Source organism: Lipomyces doorenjongii, assembly GCF_038497915.1.
Source record: "Lipomyces doorenjongii strain NRRL Y-27504 unplaced genomic scaffold V1508scaffold_23, whole genome shotgun sequence".
NCBI classification, from domain to species: domain Eukaryota; kingdom Fungi; phylum Ascomycota; class Lipomycetes; order Lipomycetales; family Lipomycetaceae; genus Lipomyces; species Lipomyces doorenjongii.
In genome coordinates, this window is record NW_027118090.1 from 83,725 (window position 1) to 100,868 (window position 17,144).

A 17,144-nucleotide genomic window follows, 5' to 3' on the forward strand; every position below is an offset into this window, starting at 1 on the left:
TGCAGCTTGGAAAATTGTACCCTTTCCACCAACAATTATATTGCCTCTAGCTAGCATACGCTTAGTTAATGTCTTTCTTTTGCGAAACTAAGTGCGCATCGTCCTATGCCGCTGCAGCATTCGAATTCCTACCCTAAACCGAAACAGCATTGCCGTCAGTCCTCAAAATCGTCCAGTGTGGTACTGCGATTCAAAACTTTGTAGCATAAAATTACGGCGTTTCTTTTATAGTACAAAACTACTCTCTAAATCGGCTATATGCCTTTTCTTCCTCAAATCGTCTCTTGACAAGGTCTAAAACCGCCTGAGGATACACATCTTCAACATTTTCACCGCCTTTGAGTACAAGCACCTCATGCATCTTGGCCTCTTCCTTGGTCATCAAGACCACATTTTGAACTGTCCACTCATCTTCCGAGCGCCATTTTGTAAGCGTAATACGATTACCCCCGCTTTCTCGCGAAACCACTGATCGGCCTCGGAATACCTCCTCGACAAGATATCCAACGTCTTCTGCATCTAGTGGTAACTTCTGAGATCCTTCTAACCGCATCTTTTGCCCAGCGAGAGAATGCAACACCGAACAATAAGTTTTGGTTCTATTCCGACCGACGATATACTCCTCAACGGGATAGCCCCCTATATGTGTCAAAATATGAGTAGTAATAGCTAACCCGAACATTCCCGGCATAGTTCCAAGGACGGGCAATATTCTCGCTCTAAAATCCTGCAAAACACTTAGCTCATCGACCTTGCCCTGTTTGAAGACTTCCTCATCCAACGGTAATAATGTTGCTTTCTCGGGACCGGGCTTTTCGGAGGAGAATACGACTGTAATACCAGTAATAATTCCCTTCAACCTTAGACGTCGTCGCGTCGCTCTGGCTAGGGGATCCTCAGCCGAACCTGAAATGTCGTCGATTTGGATCCTAGTAGGATCAGCCTTACAGCCCGCCCCCATTGCCGAAACAACTTGCAGTCCATTCTTGTAGCAGTACTCTAGTAAGTCCACTTTGGTATCAATATTATCAATCGCGTCCACGACATACACTGGTCCCCCTTCCAATAACCTGCCCGCATTGTGTTTATTCCATAGCTCTACTTTCGCCTCAATTTCAACCCAAGGCGCGACCTTATTCAAGTACTTCCTAAGGCTCTCCACTTTCGGAGTACCCACATCTTCCAACGTAGCACACGCATGCCGATTCAGCGACGACAGTGTGACTTGATCAAAGTCTACAATGCGAAGCTTGCCTATTCCGGAGCGAACAAGCATTGTAACAATCCAACTCCCAACCCCACCACAGCCAACCACGATCACAAACGCATCCCGCACCTTTTGAAGTCCCTCGCTGCCTAAAAATACCCGATTGCGCGCAAGTTGCTCGTCTATCAAGACTTGATCCCACTCAACCTTCACGTCGGACTCAGAGATGGGTGGGAGGGAGTGCGACACTGGCACTCCTAACTCGTTGAGTTTCGTAACATGTGACTTATTCTTTCGTGAGGACTCGGTAGAATGGTCTTCGACTGAGGTGCGACGGGAGACCGCGGGCGTTGGATCACCGACGTCGATTGATGCCTTGAGTTCTGCGAGTCTTCGGGACCGTTGGTAGGACTGGACTGTTAGCGTGCATAACACGGAGAATGCTGAAGTTGCGACCAAGGCTGTTGCTGCGAGGAAAAGGAATTTCCGATTAGTTGTTGCAATGGGCGAGTAGCTAGACATTTGTGATTGGTGTATCTCGAGGCGACGATCACAAGTGTATGGGCTCCGAAAGATTTTCTCGATCATGCGGCGTCAGAACAGAAGGCCGCTAAAACTTGTACGATGTCCGGGCCTTTGACCTTTCTGGTACTCGCATATCTCTTTCTATGTAATAGATCCCATGGCCTATAATAGGTAATTATAACACATATTATGGAGTGAGCGGTTAGTGATCGTAAATATTATCGATGGCAAGTATCTATGACGTCATTCAAACTTGTCTTGGTCCAATATCTCCTAAGTAGAGAACATCGTCATTATCAAGTGGGAACCAAGCTAGAAAATATGCTGGACTGCTAGAAGTGTATATTAACCGGATCTACGGATAAGTCTATTTCGATTTGTTGAGTCAAACGGAATTATAGGCGACTGTAAGATATTCTAAGATCCTCTCCTATTCACAACATGGTATCCTCTTCAGAGCTATGCCATATTTATCTATCTATACTACATATATCATCTGCAAGTCCTGGGTCCCTCTAGTAGCTGTCTATCTACACCCAATAATGTCTCCAGAATCGTATAATGCCAACGAAACCAATTAATGCGAAACCACACCAACTCCGACAGCCGCCATCTACAAAATAAACCGAAACCCCGTCGTCCCATCCAACCCATCAACCTTGCCGCCTCTCTCCAACGTAGCATTCAAGCGCCGCAACTGCGCCCTTAATGCCAATGCACCTAACATGCCCAGTACAGCAAACAAAGCACACACGCTGAATCCCAGATAAAACTTCGGCTCACTTCCCTGGTAAAACAAGAACGGGACGATAATGTTGGGTATGTTTCCGCCAATGTTAACGAACGCCACCGCAGCTGCGCGTTTAATTGGTGGTCGAGGCACGGTTGTTGCCATCCATGCGAAACCTAGGGACCACGAATTGTAAATTTGGAGGAGGAACAACATGGCGATGTACCGCAGAAATGTGGAAGTTGTGAAGATGCAGATCAGGAAACCGACAAGTGACAGACAAGGGCCCCAGAGCATGTGCATGCATCGCTCGCCTGTCTTGTCTGAGTGGAAACTATTCATAACCGACGTGATTGAGCACAGAATCCATGGCGGCGCAGTAAGCAGCAGCGTCTTCGGCCGACTGAAACCGAGTGAATCCACGATCGTCGGGAAGACGGTGTTGATACCGCCGGTTATGGCGAGACTGAACATCATTTGGAGGATGTTGAGGACTTTCGGGTCCTTGACTGCCATCACAAAGCCCGCCATTGACGACGCAAATTTGGATGGTGGCGTCGTGGACGAGGATAGTGAGGAGGCTGCGGAATCGTCGTCCTGTTGGCCGACGTCTTCAATCATCCGCAGCACGCTGAGCAGGCCCTCTTCTTTAGACAGCCAGCGCGTTGTAGCAGGGAGGTTTGGTAGGACTCGTATGGCGATTAAGGCTACGGCCACCGTAAGTGTGCCTTCGATCAAGAAGAGCCAGCGCCAGGCCGAGAGACCGAAAGTACCTTCGAGATTCTCTAGTACTCCGTAAGCCACGAGTCCAGAAAATGCACCGGAAATCCATGACCCGCAAACGAAGATTGCCCTGCATAATCGTCAGAGCATGTTCGCCATTAATCATAGTTACTAGCCCGGTACATACGATCTCTTTGCAATCTCGTATTTTGTATACCAACACGACATATAAAACACAGTACCAGGATAAAACGCCGCCTCAGCAAATCCAATCAAAAACCGAATATACAACAATTCACGATACCCCTTCACGAGTGCTGTCCCCATCGACAACAATCCCCAGATTGCCATGGCAGCAGGTAAATATATCGATGGATGTCCGACTTTTTCGAGAATTAAATTTGATGGCACTTGCATAAGTGTGTAGCTCACAAAAAGAATTGAGACGCACGAGGAGTATTGCGTGCCGGTTAGATTAAGGTCTTCAACCAGCGAGCCGAGTTTTGCCGCTGCGATGTTGTTGCGGTCGAGGTAACTATAATCCATATGTTAGTGCACCATCAGAACCGGTTGTTCGGGTTCACACACTTGAGCATATACATAGCTATGACGATTGGCAATATTGCCGCATCAATTTTCCTTTTCAGTTTCTTTTCCATCTCATTCCGCTCCGCAGACCCTTTCGGCGGCAACCGGACTCCCTCAAATTGCCCGCCATACAATGTCTCTAAGTTAACATCGAGCTGTTCCAGCGCATTCTCGGTTGAGATTGACGACTCAGACGTTGAGATCTTGGCGGATGAACTCGATTTTGAGCCGTCATCGAACGCGGATATGGACAAGTCGTCTGTATCATGGATGCTCGCCGCATCGGCACCTAGAGGGTCATTTAAATGGTCGGAGTTATTCAAGAGCGGAATTTCTGACGAAGATGACGAAGCTGATAACGTGCGATACAGCGACATGTCGATATCCAGTTAACGCAAAGTAGACAGAAGACCTCAACTGCCTCGGCGCTTCCAAGTTCACTAGGAAATTTGTCGAGGTCGTGTACGCCAATCGGGAATTAATAATGTTATATCACGCAAATAGCCGTGGAGATAAAGTGCGGCGCAGGAGAAGCCGATACGGCCACGCTGAGCTCTCATACAAGCTCACAATTTTGTCCGCGCAATGCCTATGTCGCCTCGTGCTTATCCTTTTTTCGCGATGTAGGCACTAATATAACATGAAACGAGTATTTACGAAAACCGAAATCCTCTAAAAATATAATTCTCGAATTCTTCACCATCCCGAAGCAACGGTTCAGTTTCATCATTTTCGATTGAAAGTCAGTTTACTTCTACTTTACTGTTTACAATTGTCTGGCAACAAAAAAAGTGGAAACTGGAACACACCGAGCAGATGATCCTGCGGACAAAGCTAAAATTGGACAAAAATTAACGACCGAATTGGAGGACTGACGAACCCCATCGGTACGAGAACTCCGTTTGGGAAATCAATATGCTATCTAATAATTCTGATAATGAGATCAGGCAGATGAAGTGACGGCAATGAATGACCATGTGGATGAAGTTGATACAGAGTGAATGCACGATTAATCATATGCATAGATTCGACAATATATGGGGTGCTGATTGCAAATTGCCTTGCAGTCATTGCATCTCATCATTTAAACTAATGATTCGAAGCAGCTCATTGAGGCCTTACGGTATGCGGATTGGAAACTTGACTATTTCGATTGATATTCCTCGTCGCTTGTGAAAGAAAGTAGCTTGACTTTCCTCAATACAATTCAACTTTTCACGAAGTAAATCTGAAGTAATATCAGAAGATATGTACTGGATTGACTCCCAGATAGGGCTGGACACGATATCGCCATATCGTATCTGCGGCGATACGATATTGCCAGAGGAATATTCCTGGCGATAATTTAGGCAATAATATCGCCTTAATTTCAAAGCCGTTACGATATACGATATTGATGTTGAATATCTAATCGTATCGCCGAGCTTCCACGTCGCAGTAATGAAAGGGCCCTGATGATTAGAAGTCTAAGTATGTAGTGAATTAAGTGCACGCCACAGTCTCCAGCATAGATATTTATGGGTTACAAACAGCATATTTGATAAATCCTCTTCCGCCCTCCTTGCTAACCTCAAACCCTTTTATTAATAGTATTAAATTGATCTCGTCATTTATCTTTGCGCATTATCACCTAGTGGCGATATCGTAACGTTTTATTACACGATATGGCGATGCATTATCGCCACGTGGGGGATAAAATAGGCGATAATATCGTCAAGCTTTTCGGGTTCGCGATACGATATGCTATATGGGCAAACCCGGGCGATATCGTATCGTGTCCAGTCGTACTCCCAGAAGGGGCTGCTGGATATCTGCTGACTTATTCAGGTCGTTGGGTCCCGAGCAGATTATATATATACCTGAAAGTCTATTCTACAAACATCCTTGCTGTAAATAGCCGTTCATGCCGTACCAAATAAGCTATCTCCGTGCAGAGCCACATTTCATGTGAGAGTCTAATTTAGCTGTTCCGATACTCCACGTAGAAGTAACATTAGTGAACTATCGATTGATACAAGTTCTAATATATCTCACTCTTCAATATATTCAATTATTCATGGTGGACATGTTCATTGTTCAGGCAAACTATTTTATTTGGATTGGGGCAGGTGGATATTTAGAGCACTAATAAGCGCCTTCCCATAATCAATGAGACTGTCAACGGCAAGAAAAAAGACAAGCTTATTTGCAGATACTGTGAGCTGCATGCTATGCCAAAGATCAGTTAGCTGTCATCACACACAAGCTTGCGCCGTTCAAGTCTCCGTCTCTTGGAGAAGATAATACATTTGCAACCTTGAAGGCTTCAAATTGCCAGCAATGAACACCAATGTTTTCCGCACTGGTATGTAGCATCAATCTCAATAACCTGGCAAAAGACTTGGCTTTCGGCATGACTGAGGCGACCGCGATCGTCAGTGCTAATATTTGTGTCGATGATTCACGTGTTAATGAGCCTGGATTCCAGAATTATTTTGACAAAGTTGGCAGTAATCCAGTCCTCAGATTTCACAATTTGGCTAGTAAGATTGTCGCCATCCCCAAGAATTCTAAAGTAGTCCTCCTTATGAGCATGATCGGCCATCTGAAGTGAAGTCAAAGAAAGTAGTGTTACCCCTGAACACGACTTTTCTTGGTGATCGACTGTCAACCGGCGAATCTCCAAATACGATTTCCAATTTGACTTGACGAGGGTATGATTATGTTCTCTTATTACCTGGAGATGCCAGATCACGAAGAAGTTGCTGTCGCATCAAAATGTGCCCAGACCATCCAACATCAGGAGATTTGAACTCCTTCACCGGAATATTTCCCCTCCGGGCTCCTCCTTATTTGTGGCTCCCTATGCTTCTTTCATTCGGTCTTGTGTGTAGCTTCTATTTTTGTTAGTTGTAGTACAGATGAGTCACAGCTAACCCATTTTGTTCCCTGACATGTTGCAAACGTCTTAGAGAGCGCCGTGTGTATGACAAACAAGCCCTATGTGGGCACGTCTGCCGCCGTCGTGGAGTGCAACTTGCAGTGTGTCCAGATGTGCTCTATAGTCTAGGCCACAGATTCCTCAACCAGGTGCCAATGACGAGAACGCGGCGCGTTTTCTATCGTATGTAGTTGGCTGAAGATTAGCGTGGTAAATCTTATATGTTCAATGCCAATTGAATATGGTACTGACCTATTTAGTGTAAAGTGAACATAATGTGGCGGGACTGTGCATTCATTAGATATGACACTAAACCTGATCTGCAAATTTCGAGCACTTAGCTACTCTAATCGCACAATTAATAAGAACCAGAGATGCAACCAGAAGAAACGAAATAAATCAACAGGACCAGCCAACGACAGAGAACCAACAGCCAAAACGATGTATATTAATATGAACATACGCCGTACGAGACCGTATAAAGCCTGGTCGTGGCAGACAGAAGACCAAAGAGGAAAATGGTCATTTGTATATAACGTACACACGAAACTCTCCGGCATATATTCACAAATGCCCCTCACAATTTATTAAAACGTAATGAATGACCAAATTGGTCAAGATCGCCTGAAATACTAGGGTTTCTTTATGAAGCCAGTTTATTATTAAATACTAATAAAAGCGATTATTATATTCCGGTACTAGCGAAATAGGGGAATGAAATTTTTATTTTTACAAAAAAGGGACTGAAATTTTGATAATCGGCTAGTTCTATCGTTCATTATTGGTGAAAACAATAATGCGGGGTTAGCTCAGTTGGGAGAGCGTCAGACTGAAGTCGTACTTCGGTTGTTCATCTGAAGGTCCTGTGTTCGATCCACAGACATCGCATTTATTTTGTTTTTTTTATTGCGTTTGAAAACTTCGGTAATATGGGCGACGCCGACCTGTTTAAAAAATTATGGTTTTATGTATTAACTAGATGTCCAAGTAACAAGAAAAGAAATGATGAGACGTCGGTTAGTGAACGTACTCTGTTCTTGTTTGGATACGGTCAGGACCAATTCGAAAGTGGTCCTGACATCAGGTTAGGGTCCCTACAATTGGTGTCGCGACAACTTCCGAAGACGTCGATCCGTGGCAGTCGTCGTCGACTACTTTGGGAAGCACCCAACAACTAAAATAAAGAAGACGACCTCGAGGTCTGGTTCGATGGCTGTCAAATGTAGAAGTCGTCGAGACGTAGGATCGTGTTTGGGAATATGGACATGAGGAATCGGTTGGACAAATACAGGCTTGCTGCAACAGAGCACAAGAGTCTTTGTATTTAAGACCAATTCGCCGTGAATAATGGAAAACGATCATTCTAAGAGAATTGTGTAGGCAATGTCCGACTTAGACAACGAGCTCCTCAGGTTCAGACTTCGAGGTCCAAGACGAGATGCCTTCTTGTTACAGTTTGTACTTACCAGACATCTACGATGGGTATCTCAAAAGCGTAGCCTAAACAATGGACAATTTTGGAATTCGTACCTGTTAATTGATATCTTATCGAAAGCTTGTCGGAAATCGATTGATCTTTCTGTGCCGTAACATCATAATGACCGAAGCGCATGTCCTGAATCAAGCAACGAAGGTTAAAAAGTACACAAATAGGGTGAATTCCACATATAATGACGTGTGTCTGGTGTACATAACCCTATTGTTCAGCGCGTGAGATATATTGAAAAGTTTCAGATACAATGGAGTTTTTCCGGTTAATATTTCTCAAAAGGGCAGAGATTAGGCTTAGCGCATTGACACCTCACTATACAGTGATGAGAAGGAGTGCGCGGCAGGACGCAAATATTATGGTATATGAGGGACAGGAATAGCGACGATCGCATAAGGTAACCACAATTTCACTGACAATTCAGATTGATTGCCAACTGCGCTATCCGCTGGACAAATGGTACCATCACAAACGTAGCATTACAACACAGGCAGATATGCGAGTGAGTGTTTTCGCATAAGTCCTTGTGATTCAATTCAACTTCGCTATCTTGGTAGCAGAATGAATGTACCGTTGACATTTGACATGCCGCCCTACTGAAGACCGTGGCAGTGGCATGTCAGCCGCGGTCAAGATAACGCGGGCGGCATCCATGCTAAGCAGGAGTCGGCGACCTCAGAAAATAAACGTCGCACCTGACGCCGCATGCTAAACTGGTGTTAAACCTAGCGACTGAACGTTATGCTGCAGCACTGGAATCTCTTTGCGCAGCTTAACTCTAGTCATATTGTCGGATGAATTGAAGATACCAAAGAGATTGCAGAGACTTATTTCAGTCGTCGGAAAATGCTCAGTCGTCGGAATGCTCAGTCGTCGGAATGCGCAATGGGAGACATAAATGGCTAGGAGCACGGCAAACAATAGACCTGTGGGCCACAAGTATTGCACTAGGAGCTTCTGGGAATCTCAGAGGCCCCCAAATAATGAGAGCTGAGCATATAGAACATGCATGTACCGAACCGGAAGCATCTGACTCCGAGGTTAACAATATGATAACTCAGTGTGACCGACGATTATTACTCTATCATAATTCGGTGAACGCCGACAGTGGAGAGCATCAGACTGCGGAAAACGGTCAGTCAGCGTAGTAAAGTTTGTTCGGCGGAGGCGTAATTGGGGTATGGCCTTGCCATCACTACTGAGCATATCTCTACAAAGCCTAGAGCGGTGATCAGTGCGCATTGTGCCCCATCTGTTGCATAGAACTGCTTTCCCTATTCAAGTAGAATACTTTGCGACTATGTAGAGAAGCACAACAGCGTAACTGTTATGCAGTGTAGTCGCCGAATGTGGTGTCAAGCTTCTTATCGGACGATAAAACTTTTCCGTGGCGCGGATGTCTCGGCTCTTGGCGGGCAAGATTCTCTGCCCTGCATACGCCCGAGCTTCCGGCAACCGTACTGCGGTACCGTGTGGTCGAAGTCACTATTTGCTACATCTGCAGTCAAGTCTCAATTTGCCACTTACCAATATGAACCTAATGTGAATGCCTAATAATGCACCTAGAATTGGGCTAATATCCCATATGCAACGATCCCCGTGGCGCCTGCACTTGTCCGCCACGGCTTCTTGTTGGCGCCCAGCTTCATGTATCCTACCGCACTTACAATAATGGGGACGGCTTCAATTGCGGCAGCGTCTATTATGTGGCCATGGCTTGCGAGCTTTGTCATCACAATGCTCCTAACCACACAACGGTAGTGAACTTGTCGCAAGCTAATCCAGGTCCGTCAACATCGTTCCTGTGTGCTGAATACGTCTTATACAGGATAGCGTAGCTGCAGGGTATCAGGTGCGTAATAACCACATCTGAATTCTCAGAATTCTCCGGCAAAAAGTTAGGGTTTACGATTACTCACTCGTTTGACCAAGGGTTAAATTGGTAAGGTTTGTTCCTTATGCAACCGGCGATGCCCGCCTCTATATTAATTCTGTGATATGGATATAGTTCGCATCAATCACATCCATGATCAAGCGAATGAGTTGTTTCATGAAACAGACAGTACACTACTGTCGAGCCTTTCAGAGAGTCTGAAAACGCCGGCTCCCGTCTCCCCTTCTGTCATTGGTATTATTGGCGTTTACAAACGAGTTCGCTGTCATTGTCGCGATCCTGTTGCAAACTATGGCAAATAGGGGTCTGACGATCTAAAGTGTGTTGGCGGAATTTATTATCATTTACTTTGCTCCTGTGCACTGTAAAATGCGATAATGCTATGCAAGGCGTGCGCCTACATTACTATTCGCATATTTCCAAGTACAGCTACTCCTTCCTTGTCAACCTCGACGTCGGCCTCATCATTAGTTTGCTTGTCATATTCTTGACTCTCGTGCAACTGGCCGCGGTTGTATGGATATAAATTCTTTGAGCAATTTCACCGGGGATATTCCCTACAAGTCATGCTTAAGTCTGTCGTCTGGTAAGCTGTTTGTTCCCCTTTCGACGTAATTTAGCTGCGATTTGTGAATATAATAGAGGTTGTGCAGCCCTTCTTGGGCCTAGTTACTAACCCTTACCCAGATGCTCCCGCTCTTTTCGCCTAGATTTCGTCATGTAAATTTACGATTTCACGTCAAACTTTAACTCAGTTTCATGCAACATTTAAGGTTAGAGTTAGCCTTAAACGGGCTTAGCATCTATACCTTCTTTTTCGGGGATTTACTCAGTCTAGGCCATATCTGGTAGTAGTCCGAGAGGGCGTAAATTTAGGGCGTAACATATAGTGCGAACAGCGGGACTAGTATCGGGCAAGGGTTCCATTGAGCACAAATCTAGGGCGTAAAAAGCCATAATAGTTTCGTTTGTGGCTCGTGTCCAGTCCGTTTAAATGTAACGATGATCGAAGTCGTCTATTTATGTGCATTTCAGATGTTTACGATTTATTTATATAGTTCATCGCCTACTTCTAGTAATAAGAAATGTCGCAAGCCGACGGGGATGTCCAATCTCAGCGATTTTCACAGATTTTGCCCTAACCCAGTTTGGTGATGTGCCTACTCGGCAGGGCAGTTCACACGACGGCGCTCGATACTACGAAGTCGATGGCACTACGCTATGCGTTAAATATCCACAAAAGTGTTCGCAGTCTTAGTCCATGCAACAACCGGGGACAAAGGCTTTCCGGGTTAGGAGACAAAATGAGAGACAAAGTTACGTGACGGCGCGCTCTCATCACGCTTAGGCTGTCATTTAGACGGGTAAGGGTTATCTAGCAGCAGGGAAAATCATGACTGCCCTTTTGTTGCAAAACCAGTCATTCACCGAACAGCAAATACACAATATGACGCGATCGATTACTACAAACATCACAATATCAGCACCGCCGTCCAAAGTCCACGCCGTATTCCTCGACTTTTCGGCACATTCCGAATGGAATCCGTTCATGGTGTCCATCGCAGTCCATAAGCCGCCAGGCGCGACACCCGATCCTGGCACGCAACTCAAAATCACGCTGAAGTTGGAGAGTGGCATGACGAGCGTGATGTACCCTATCGTTCTTGAAAACAGCAAGGAGCTGTTTCGATGGAAAGGAAAATTGATGTTTGGCTTGTTGTTTGCGGGAGAACATTCTTTTGAATTTTTACCATTTACCGGGGACGATGGCACTACGCAAACCAGGTTTGTCCAGGCAGAAACATTTGGTGGAGTGTTAGTTCCGCTTTTTGGAGGTATTTTAAAACAGACGGAGAAGAGTTTTAAATTGCTTAATCAGGCACTGAAACAGCGGGTCGAAGGCATGCAATAGTAGCGTGACGACTTTATGCAGCAGTACTAGGATAACGATTGAGTTTTGGATGTGTGATTTTCAGTCCGATTTCTGTGAAAAGAAATTTTGTGATCGGTGAATCAAAACGAATGACTGAGATATATCAGATGGCCCTTTCCTGATCGGTGTAAGGATTCCTCTCACTTCGCGTGTGGCTTATCGTTAGCGGCCCAGCACAGCACTAAGTCTTTGCGCAGCAGAATCGATGACCTCATTAACTATGCCCTTACCCTGCACTTTGAAACTCAGATTGCCGGGTTATGGTATATCTCGACCTCGGTAGATTTTCAGGGTAAGGGGGGGCACTGTTGGCGCGAATAATGATATGCGGGAAGAAGTGCATTTGGCTGGACTGTATCACCCACGGAATGATAAAACTTGGTTTGTTCAACAAGTGCACACTATAATGTAATGAATCTACTATCTTTGGCCTTAGTCACGTCCCGTAAGTAACTTCCTGTAACCAGAGAATCAGCAGATTTCATACACTGAATTCACAAAATCACGGACTTCACCCTCCACACTTCTTAATATGTAACGACTACATTGTGAATTCGAGTACCTGTCGCGCGAAACGTCTACTGCAAGTCACCATTGATGTCCGGGCTCTCGGCAGATTCGGCAACAGCCTCAACTTCCTCGGGTTCCACTTCCATCAAGTAATAATTAAATACTGTTTCCTCGATATATTCAATGATGTTCAAAGCACAGGGCTATACAATTCTTGAAGATACATATTTCGCTGATGTACCAACATAGAACTTGGTTGCGAAAATTAAAGGAAAGAAGTTTTAACGATTGCTCGATCGGTTTATCGTCAGCCTACGGGCATCTAGTCCATCCAACCGTCCTTCATGTTAATAGAACGGGCCCCTTAATCTGTAACAACCCTACATAACGTTCCCTCGGTAAGATACCCAATGCAGCGCGCGGCGTCAAACTTAGTCCTCAGTAACTAGGTTTGGCATACTTCTCGCGAGGAACTAGGGAGACATCCATATCTCCTTAATTTGTATACTGCATGCCGACTCTGCCAGCCGTTAATTCTCAGTTTCGCGCCACCACTTGATTTACTGAACTCTACTTCTGGGCTGGCGTTTGGCATAGTCGGCGCTAATCGGTCCTTGAGCTCGTGCTAGTAGAGACATTATGCCAGAAAGAAATCGCGAGACTTTGCGGCGCCGATAAGAGGAATGTAGCGGTCTGTAAAGGTAGTATCCGCCCAGTTCCGTGATTGTTTTTTTGCATATTGCTTGACCATTTATTTCTAATTAGTCTAGACTACAATTGTAAGTATTGATAACATCATCAGCAATGCGCTAGGTTGACCGTGGCAGTCGTAGAGACAGTCTCAAAGTGACTTTGCATAAGCCAATATTTCACGCATGTCGAATACCGTAATGCGGAAACGAATAATCGCATGCCCAGGCCAAGAGAGGTCCAGGATGGCCCAGAACAAGGACTAGTCGTAAATCTTCTTTGTTGTAGTCGACCAAAATAGTGTTGACCGGCGCCGAAGGTGACCGATCCAGATGCGGCATTTATGACTTCACTTGCAAGAAGTGAGTTTACAGCTCCAGATAATGAATATAATACAGTATCAGTTACATGCCGCAGACTTAGGAAGGTGCTTCGGGTACCAAGTAGTGGACCGTGGTGCCGCACAGACTGCAGAACGGGTTCTCTCTCCATAAAGCTTGTGCGAGCTTGTGCGAGCTTGGACTAGCGCCCAGGTCCGGCCACTCAACGCCCGACAGTGAATCAAGCGCCTCATCGGTGATTGAGCTCCAGTCTGCTAGCAAAAGACTTTCATTCATATGCCTCCACCTTTGCATTTGCCGATATCGGTACCGCTCCTTCGGGCTTTTCTGGGTACTATTGCGTAGAAATTATCACAGCATTTCAACTGCAACTTAATTAGATTATTGATACCCTATTTTAGTTCCACCAGCACGATTGCGCGTGAGCTTATTCGCGTTGGAATACTGATTATCCTATTGCGGCAAGCTGACACGAATCCAACCATCTGCGAAGGCAATTGTGAAGAAGACGGGAGTGAAACAGCTGACAGATCTGCTTACGGTATATCGTCCCTTGTGGGTCTGTGGCTTGCAGACGATTATTATCACACGAGTACTATCAATCAATGGTGGGTATGCCACGAGACTTCTGACAACCTGTCATTTAACAACAATCTTCTGCTGAAACTCATTCTACATAAACTGCTCTCTGGCGCGGATTTTCTGTCTTCTGAACACAGACGTTGCTCTCTTCACCAACATGCAGCAGGGTACCGACAAAACCATCGCCGAGCCCGTGATACTCTCTACGGAGTTCACAGGCTCCTACGAAAAGAAATCCAATGCAACTATCGACTCCGACGAGATTCATGAGCTTCGCGAGCGCTTCCAATACAGATTCTCGGAGGAAGCTGGCACCGAAAGGCTGCACGCTGGTTCTGCAGATGTAGACTTTGTCTTTGAGAAGCTCTCTGAACTCTCCTTTGAAAAGGCCTTTGCAATTTTGCAGGACATAGTGCGGACGCATGCGGAAGATGCTAACTTTCCATCCGAAACTATGGACAAGATCGAGCGGTTGCTCGAGGGCGAGGAGAAATACGGTGCCGACCATGATGTTTATGACTTTGATATCCGTGCCGAGGCCACATTGGTTCATTACTTCTCGCCATATCCGGAGGTCCGTGCTGTTACCGATCCATATGACGACCCTACCGCTCCGGTGGAGACGTTCCGTGCGTACTTGCTCGCTATTATCTGGACTATCATCGGAACTGGTGTTAATCAGTTCTTCACCACTCGTATGCCTTCGATTACCATCACGTCTGCGGTTGTCCAGGTTCTGTTGTATCCCTGTGGCAAGGCCATGCAACTGCTGCCTGATTGGGGCTTTACGTTCCGCGGCAAGCGTCATTCGCTGAATCCTTGTCCATGGTCTCTCAAGGAGCAGATGTTCGTCACGATTATGGTCAACGTCACCATGACTGGTACGTGGGTCACGCAGTACAATGTTATGACGCAGAAGCTTCCGATGTTTTACAACCAGAAGTGGGTGGGATATGGTTACCAGTTCTTGCAATCATTCTCGACTCAAATGTTTGGCTTTGGGTTTGCGGGTGTGCTCCGTAGATGGGTTGTCTATCCAACAAAAGCTATCTGGCCTACTATTTTGCCGACTGTTGCGCTTAACCGTGCGTTGCTTGCTCCGGAGAAGAAGAGGTCTATCAACGGCTGGACTATCTCTCGTTACTGGTTCTTCTTTGTCGTTTTCGTTGCCATGTTTGTATACTTTTGGCTCCCTGACTACCTCTTCAACGGTCTCAGCACGTTTAACTGGATAACTTGGATTGCGCCGAACAACTATAATCTCGCCGTTATCACCGGGTCGGTTCTTGGTCTGGGTCTTAGCCCGATCACGACATTCGACTGGAATGTGGCCAATATAACATGGGTTCCGCCACTTGCAATCCCATTCTACTCACTCTTTAATCAGTACATTGGCATGATAATTTCGTTCTTCATCATCATTGCCGTCAATTGGTCGAACTACAAGTGGACCGCATATATTCCGATCAACACCAACTTGATCGTTGATAACACGGGCAATCCTTACGACGTCACTCAAGTCTTGACCAATGACCTTCTTGACATGAAGAAGTATCAGGCATATTCGCCTCCGTACTGGTCTGCGGGCAACTTGGTTCTCTATGGTGCGTTTCTCGCAACATACCCTCTCGCTGTCATTTATGTCCTCCTCCGCGAATGGAGACCTATCATGGCGTCGTTCCAAGACTTTTGGCACGGTATCCGTCACCGCGGAAGAAGCATATATGAGCAGTTTACAGATCCACTGTCACAGATGATGTCCAAATACAAGGAGGTTCCAGATTGGTGGTACTTGTGTATCGTTCTCCTTTCGTTCGTGCTCGGTATCATTTCGATCGAGATATACCCAACGAATGTCGGTGTTTGGGGATTTGTGATTATCATTGCATTGAATGCAGTCTTCTTGATTCCGCTCCTGCTCATCTACGCCACCACTGGGTTCAATCTGGGTCTCAACGTCTTGGCCGAGATGCTCGCGGGCTACTTCTTCCCTGGTAACGGCACCGCCAACTTGATCCTCAAGTGCTACGGCTACAATATCGACGGTCAAGCCGAGAGTTATGTTTCTGACCAGAAGATGGCTCACTACTCTAAGATTCCACCGCGCGCCGTCTTCCGAGGTCAAATGCTGTCCACAATCATCCAGGTCATCGTCTCCGTTGGCGTCGTCAACTGGCAAATGGGCCACATCCCAAATCTCTGCCACCCGGATCAGCCAGATAAGTTCACCTGCCCATCGCTCAAAACCATTTACTCCGCTTCTGTGATGTGGGGTGTACTCGGTCCTAAGCGACTCTTTGGCGGTTTGTACCCGATCCTTCAATGGTGTTTCCTTATTGGTGCACTTATCGCCCCGCTGTTCTGGTACGCGCAGAAGAGGTTCCCCAAGTTGTTAGCAAACTGGAACCCCATCCTTATCGCGGGCGGCATGCAGAATTGGGCTCCGTACAACTTGTCATATTTTACCCCTGGCTTCTATCTGTCGCTTTTCTTCATGTACTTCGTCAAGCGTCGCTACCTCGCCTGGTGGGAGAAATACGTTTATCTGCTTTCTGCGTCCATGACCGCGGCCGTTGCGTTCTCGGCGATCATTATTTTCTTTGCTGTACAGTATAAGTCTGTTATGTTGAATTGGTGGGGAAATAATGTTGTGTATGCCGGTATTGATGGAGGTAATGGGCGACAGACATTGTTAGATATACCTGCAGCGGGATATTTCGGATTGCCGTATGGACAATTCCCTTAGTTGATTGCCTTTGATGAGCAGGAAATGTTGTTTGCGGTGGCATATCTGTACTTTGCTAAAGTTTGCTTGTAACAACCTGAAGCTTTGCAACAGCGAAAAGTAACAGCGATTGTATATTTGTATAATGGATTGATTTAATTCTTATTTGCTGAATATATTGGCCGAGGTTCAATTTACGTACACCTGTCGCGTTCTCCGTGCTCACACTAACGTACTGCAACTGTGGCTGTGTTAGCCTTGGAAAACATGTATGTGGCTGTGGCTCC

At 45.9% G+C, this 17,144-nt stretch overlaps 4 protein-coding genes and 1 non-coding gene across 5 annotated transcripts; 3 read left to right on the plus strand and 2 right to left on the minus strand.

Annotated features, from left to right (window-relative positions):
- Positions 1–3: 3 nt before the first annotated feature.
- On the minus strand, positions 4–1,978 carry V1508DRAFT_417064 (uncharacterized protein). Its single transcript, XM_066940291.1, has one exon. It carries the CDS (start codon positions 1,793–1,795, stop codon positions 239–241), a length of 1,557 nt encoding a protein of 518 aa, XP_066795925.1. The 5' UTR covers positions 1,796–1,978; the 3' UTR covers positions 4–238.
- A 367-nt stretch (positions 1,979–2,345) lies between these two features.
- On the minus strand, positions 2,346–3,844 carry V1508DRAFT_354321 (major facilitator superfamily domain-containing protein; the record flags this gene model as incomplete). The annotated part of the gene is made up of 3 exons (XM_066936908.1): positions 2,346–3,315; positions 3,373–3,720; positions 3,774–3,844. 3 exons carry the CDS (start codon positions 3,842–3,844, stop codon positions 2,346–2,348), a joined length of 1,389 nt encoding a protein of 462 aa, XP_066795926.1.
- Positions 3,845–7,491: 3,647 nt separating this feature from the next.
- On the plus strand, positions 7,492–7,581 carry V1508DRAFT_t45. Its single transcript has one exon. It is a non-coding gene; the product is annotated as a tRNA-Phe (tRNA).
- Positions 7,582–11,072: 3,491 nt separating this feature from the next.
- V1508DRAFT_417076 (uncharacterized protein) lies at positions 11,073–12,478 on the plus strand. Its single transcript, XM_066940292.1, has one exon. It carries the CDS (start codon positions 11,470–11,472, stop codon positions 11,986–11,988), a length of 519 nt encoding a protein of 172 aa, XP_066795927.1. The 5' UTR covers positions 11,073–11,469; the 3' UTR covers positions 11,989–12,478.
- Positions 12,479–13,854: 1,376 nt separating this feature from the next.
- On the plus strand, positions 13,855–17,045 carry V1508DRAFT_417077 (OPT oligopeptide transporter protein-domain-containing protein). Its single transcript, XM_066940293.1, has one exon. The coding sequence runs from the start codon at positions 14,290–14,292 to the stop codon at positions 16,876–16,878; it is 2,589 nt and encodes an 862-aa protein (XP_066795928.1). The 5' UTR covers positions 13,855–14,289; the 3' UTR covers positions 16,879–17,045.
- Positions 17,046–17,144: the final 99 nt, after the last annotated feature.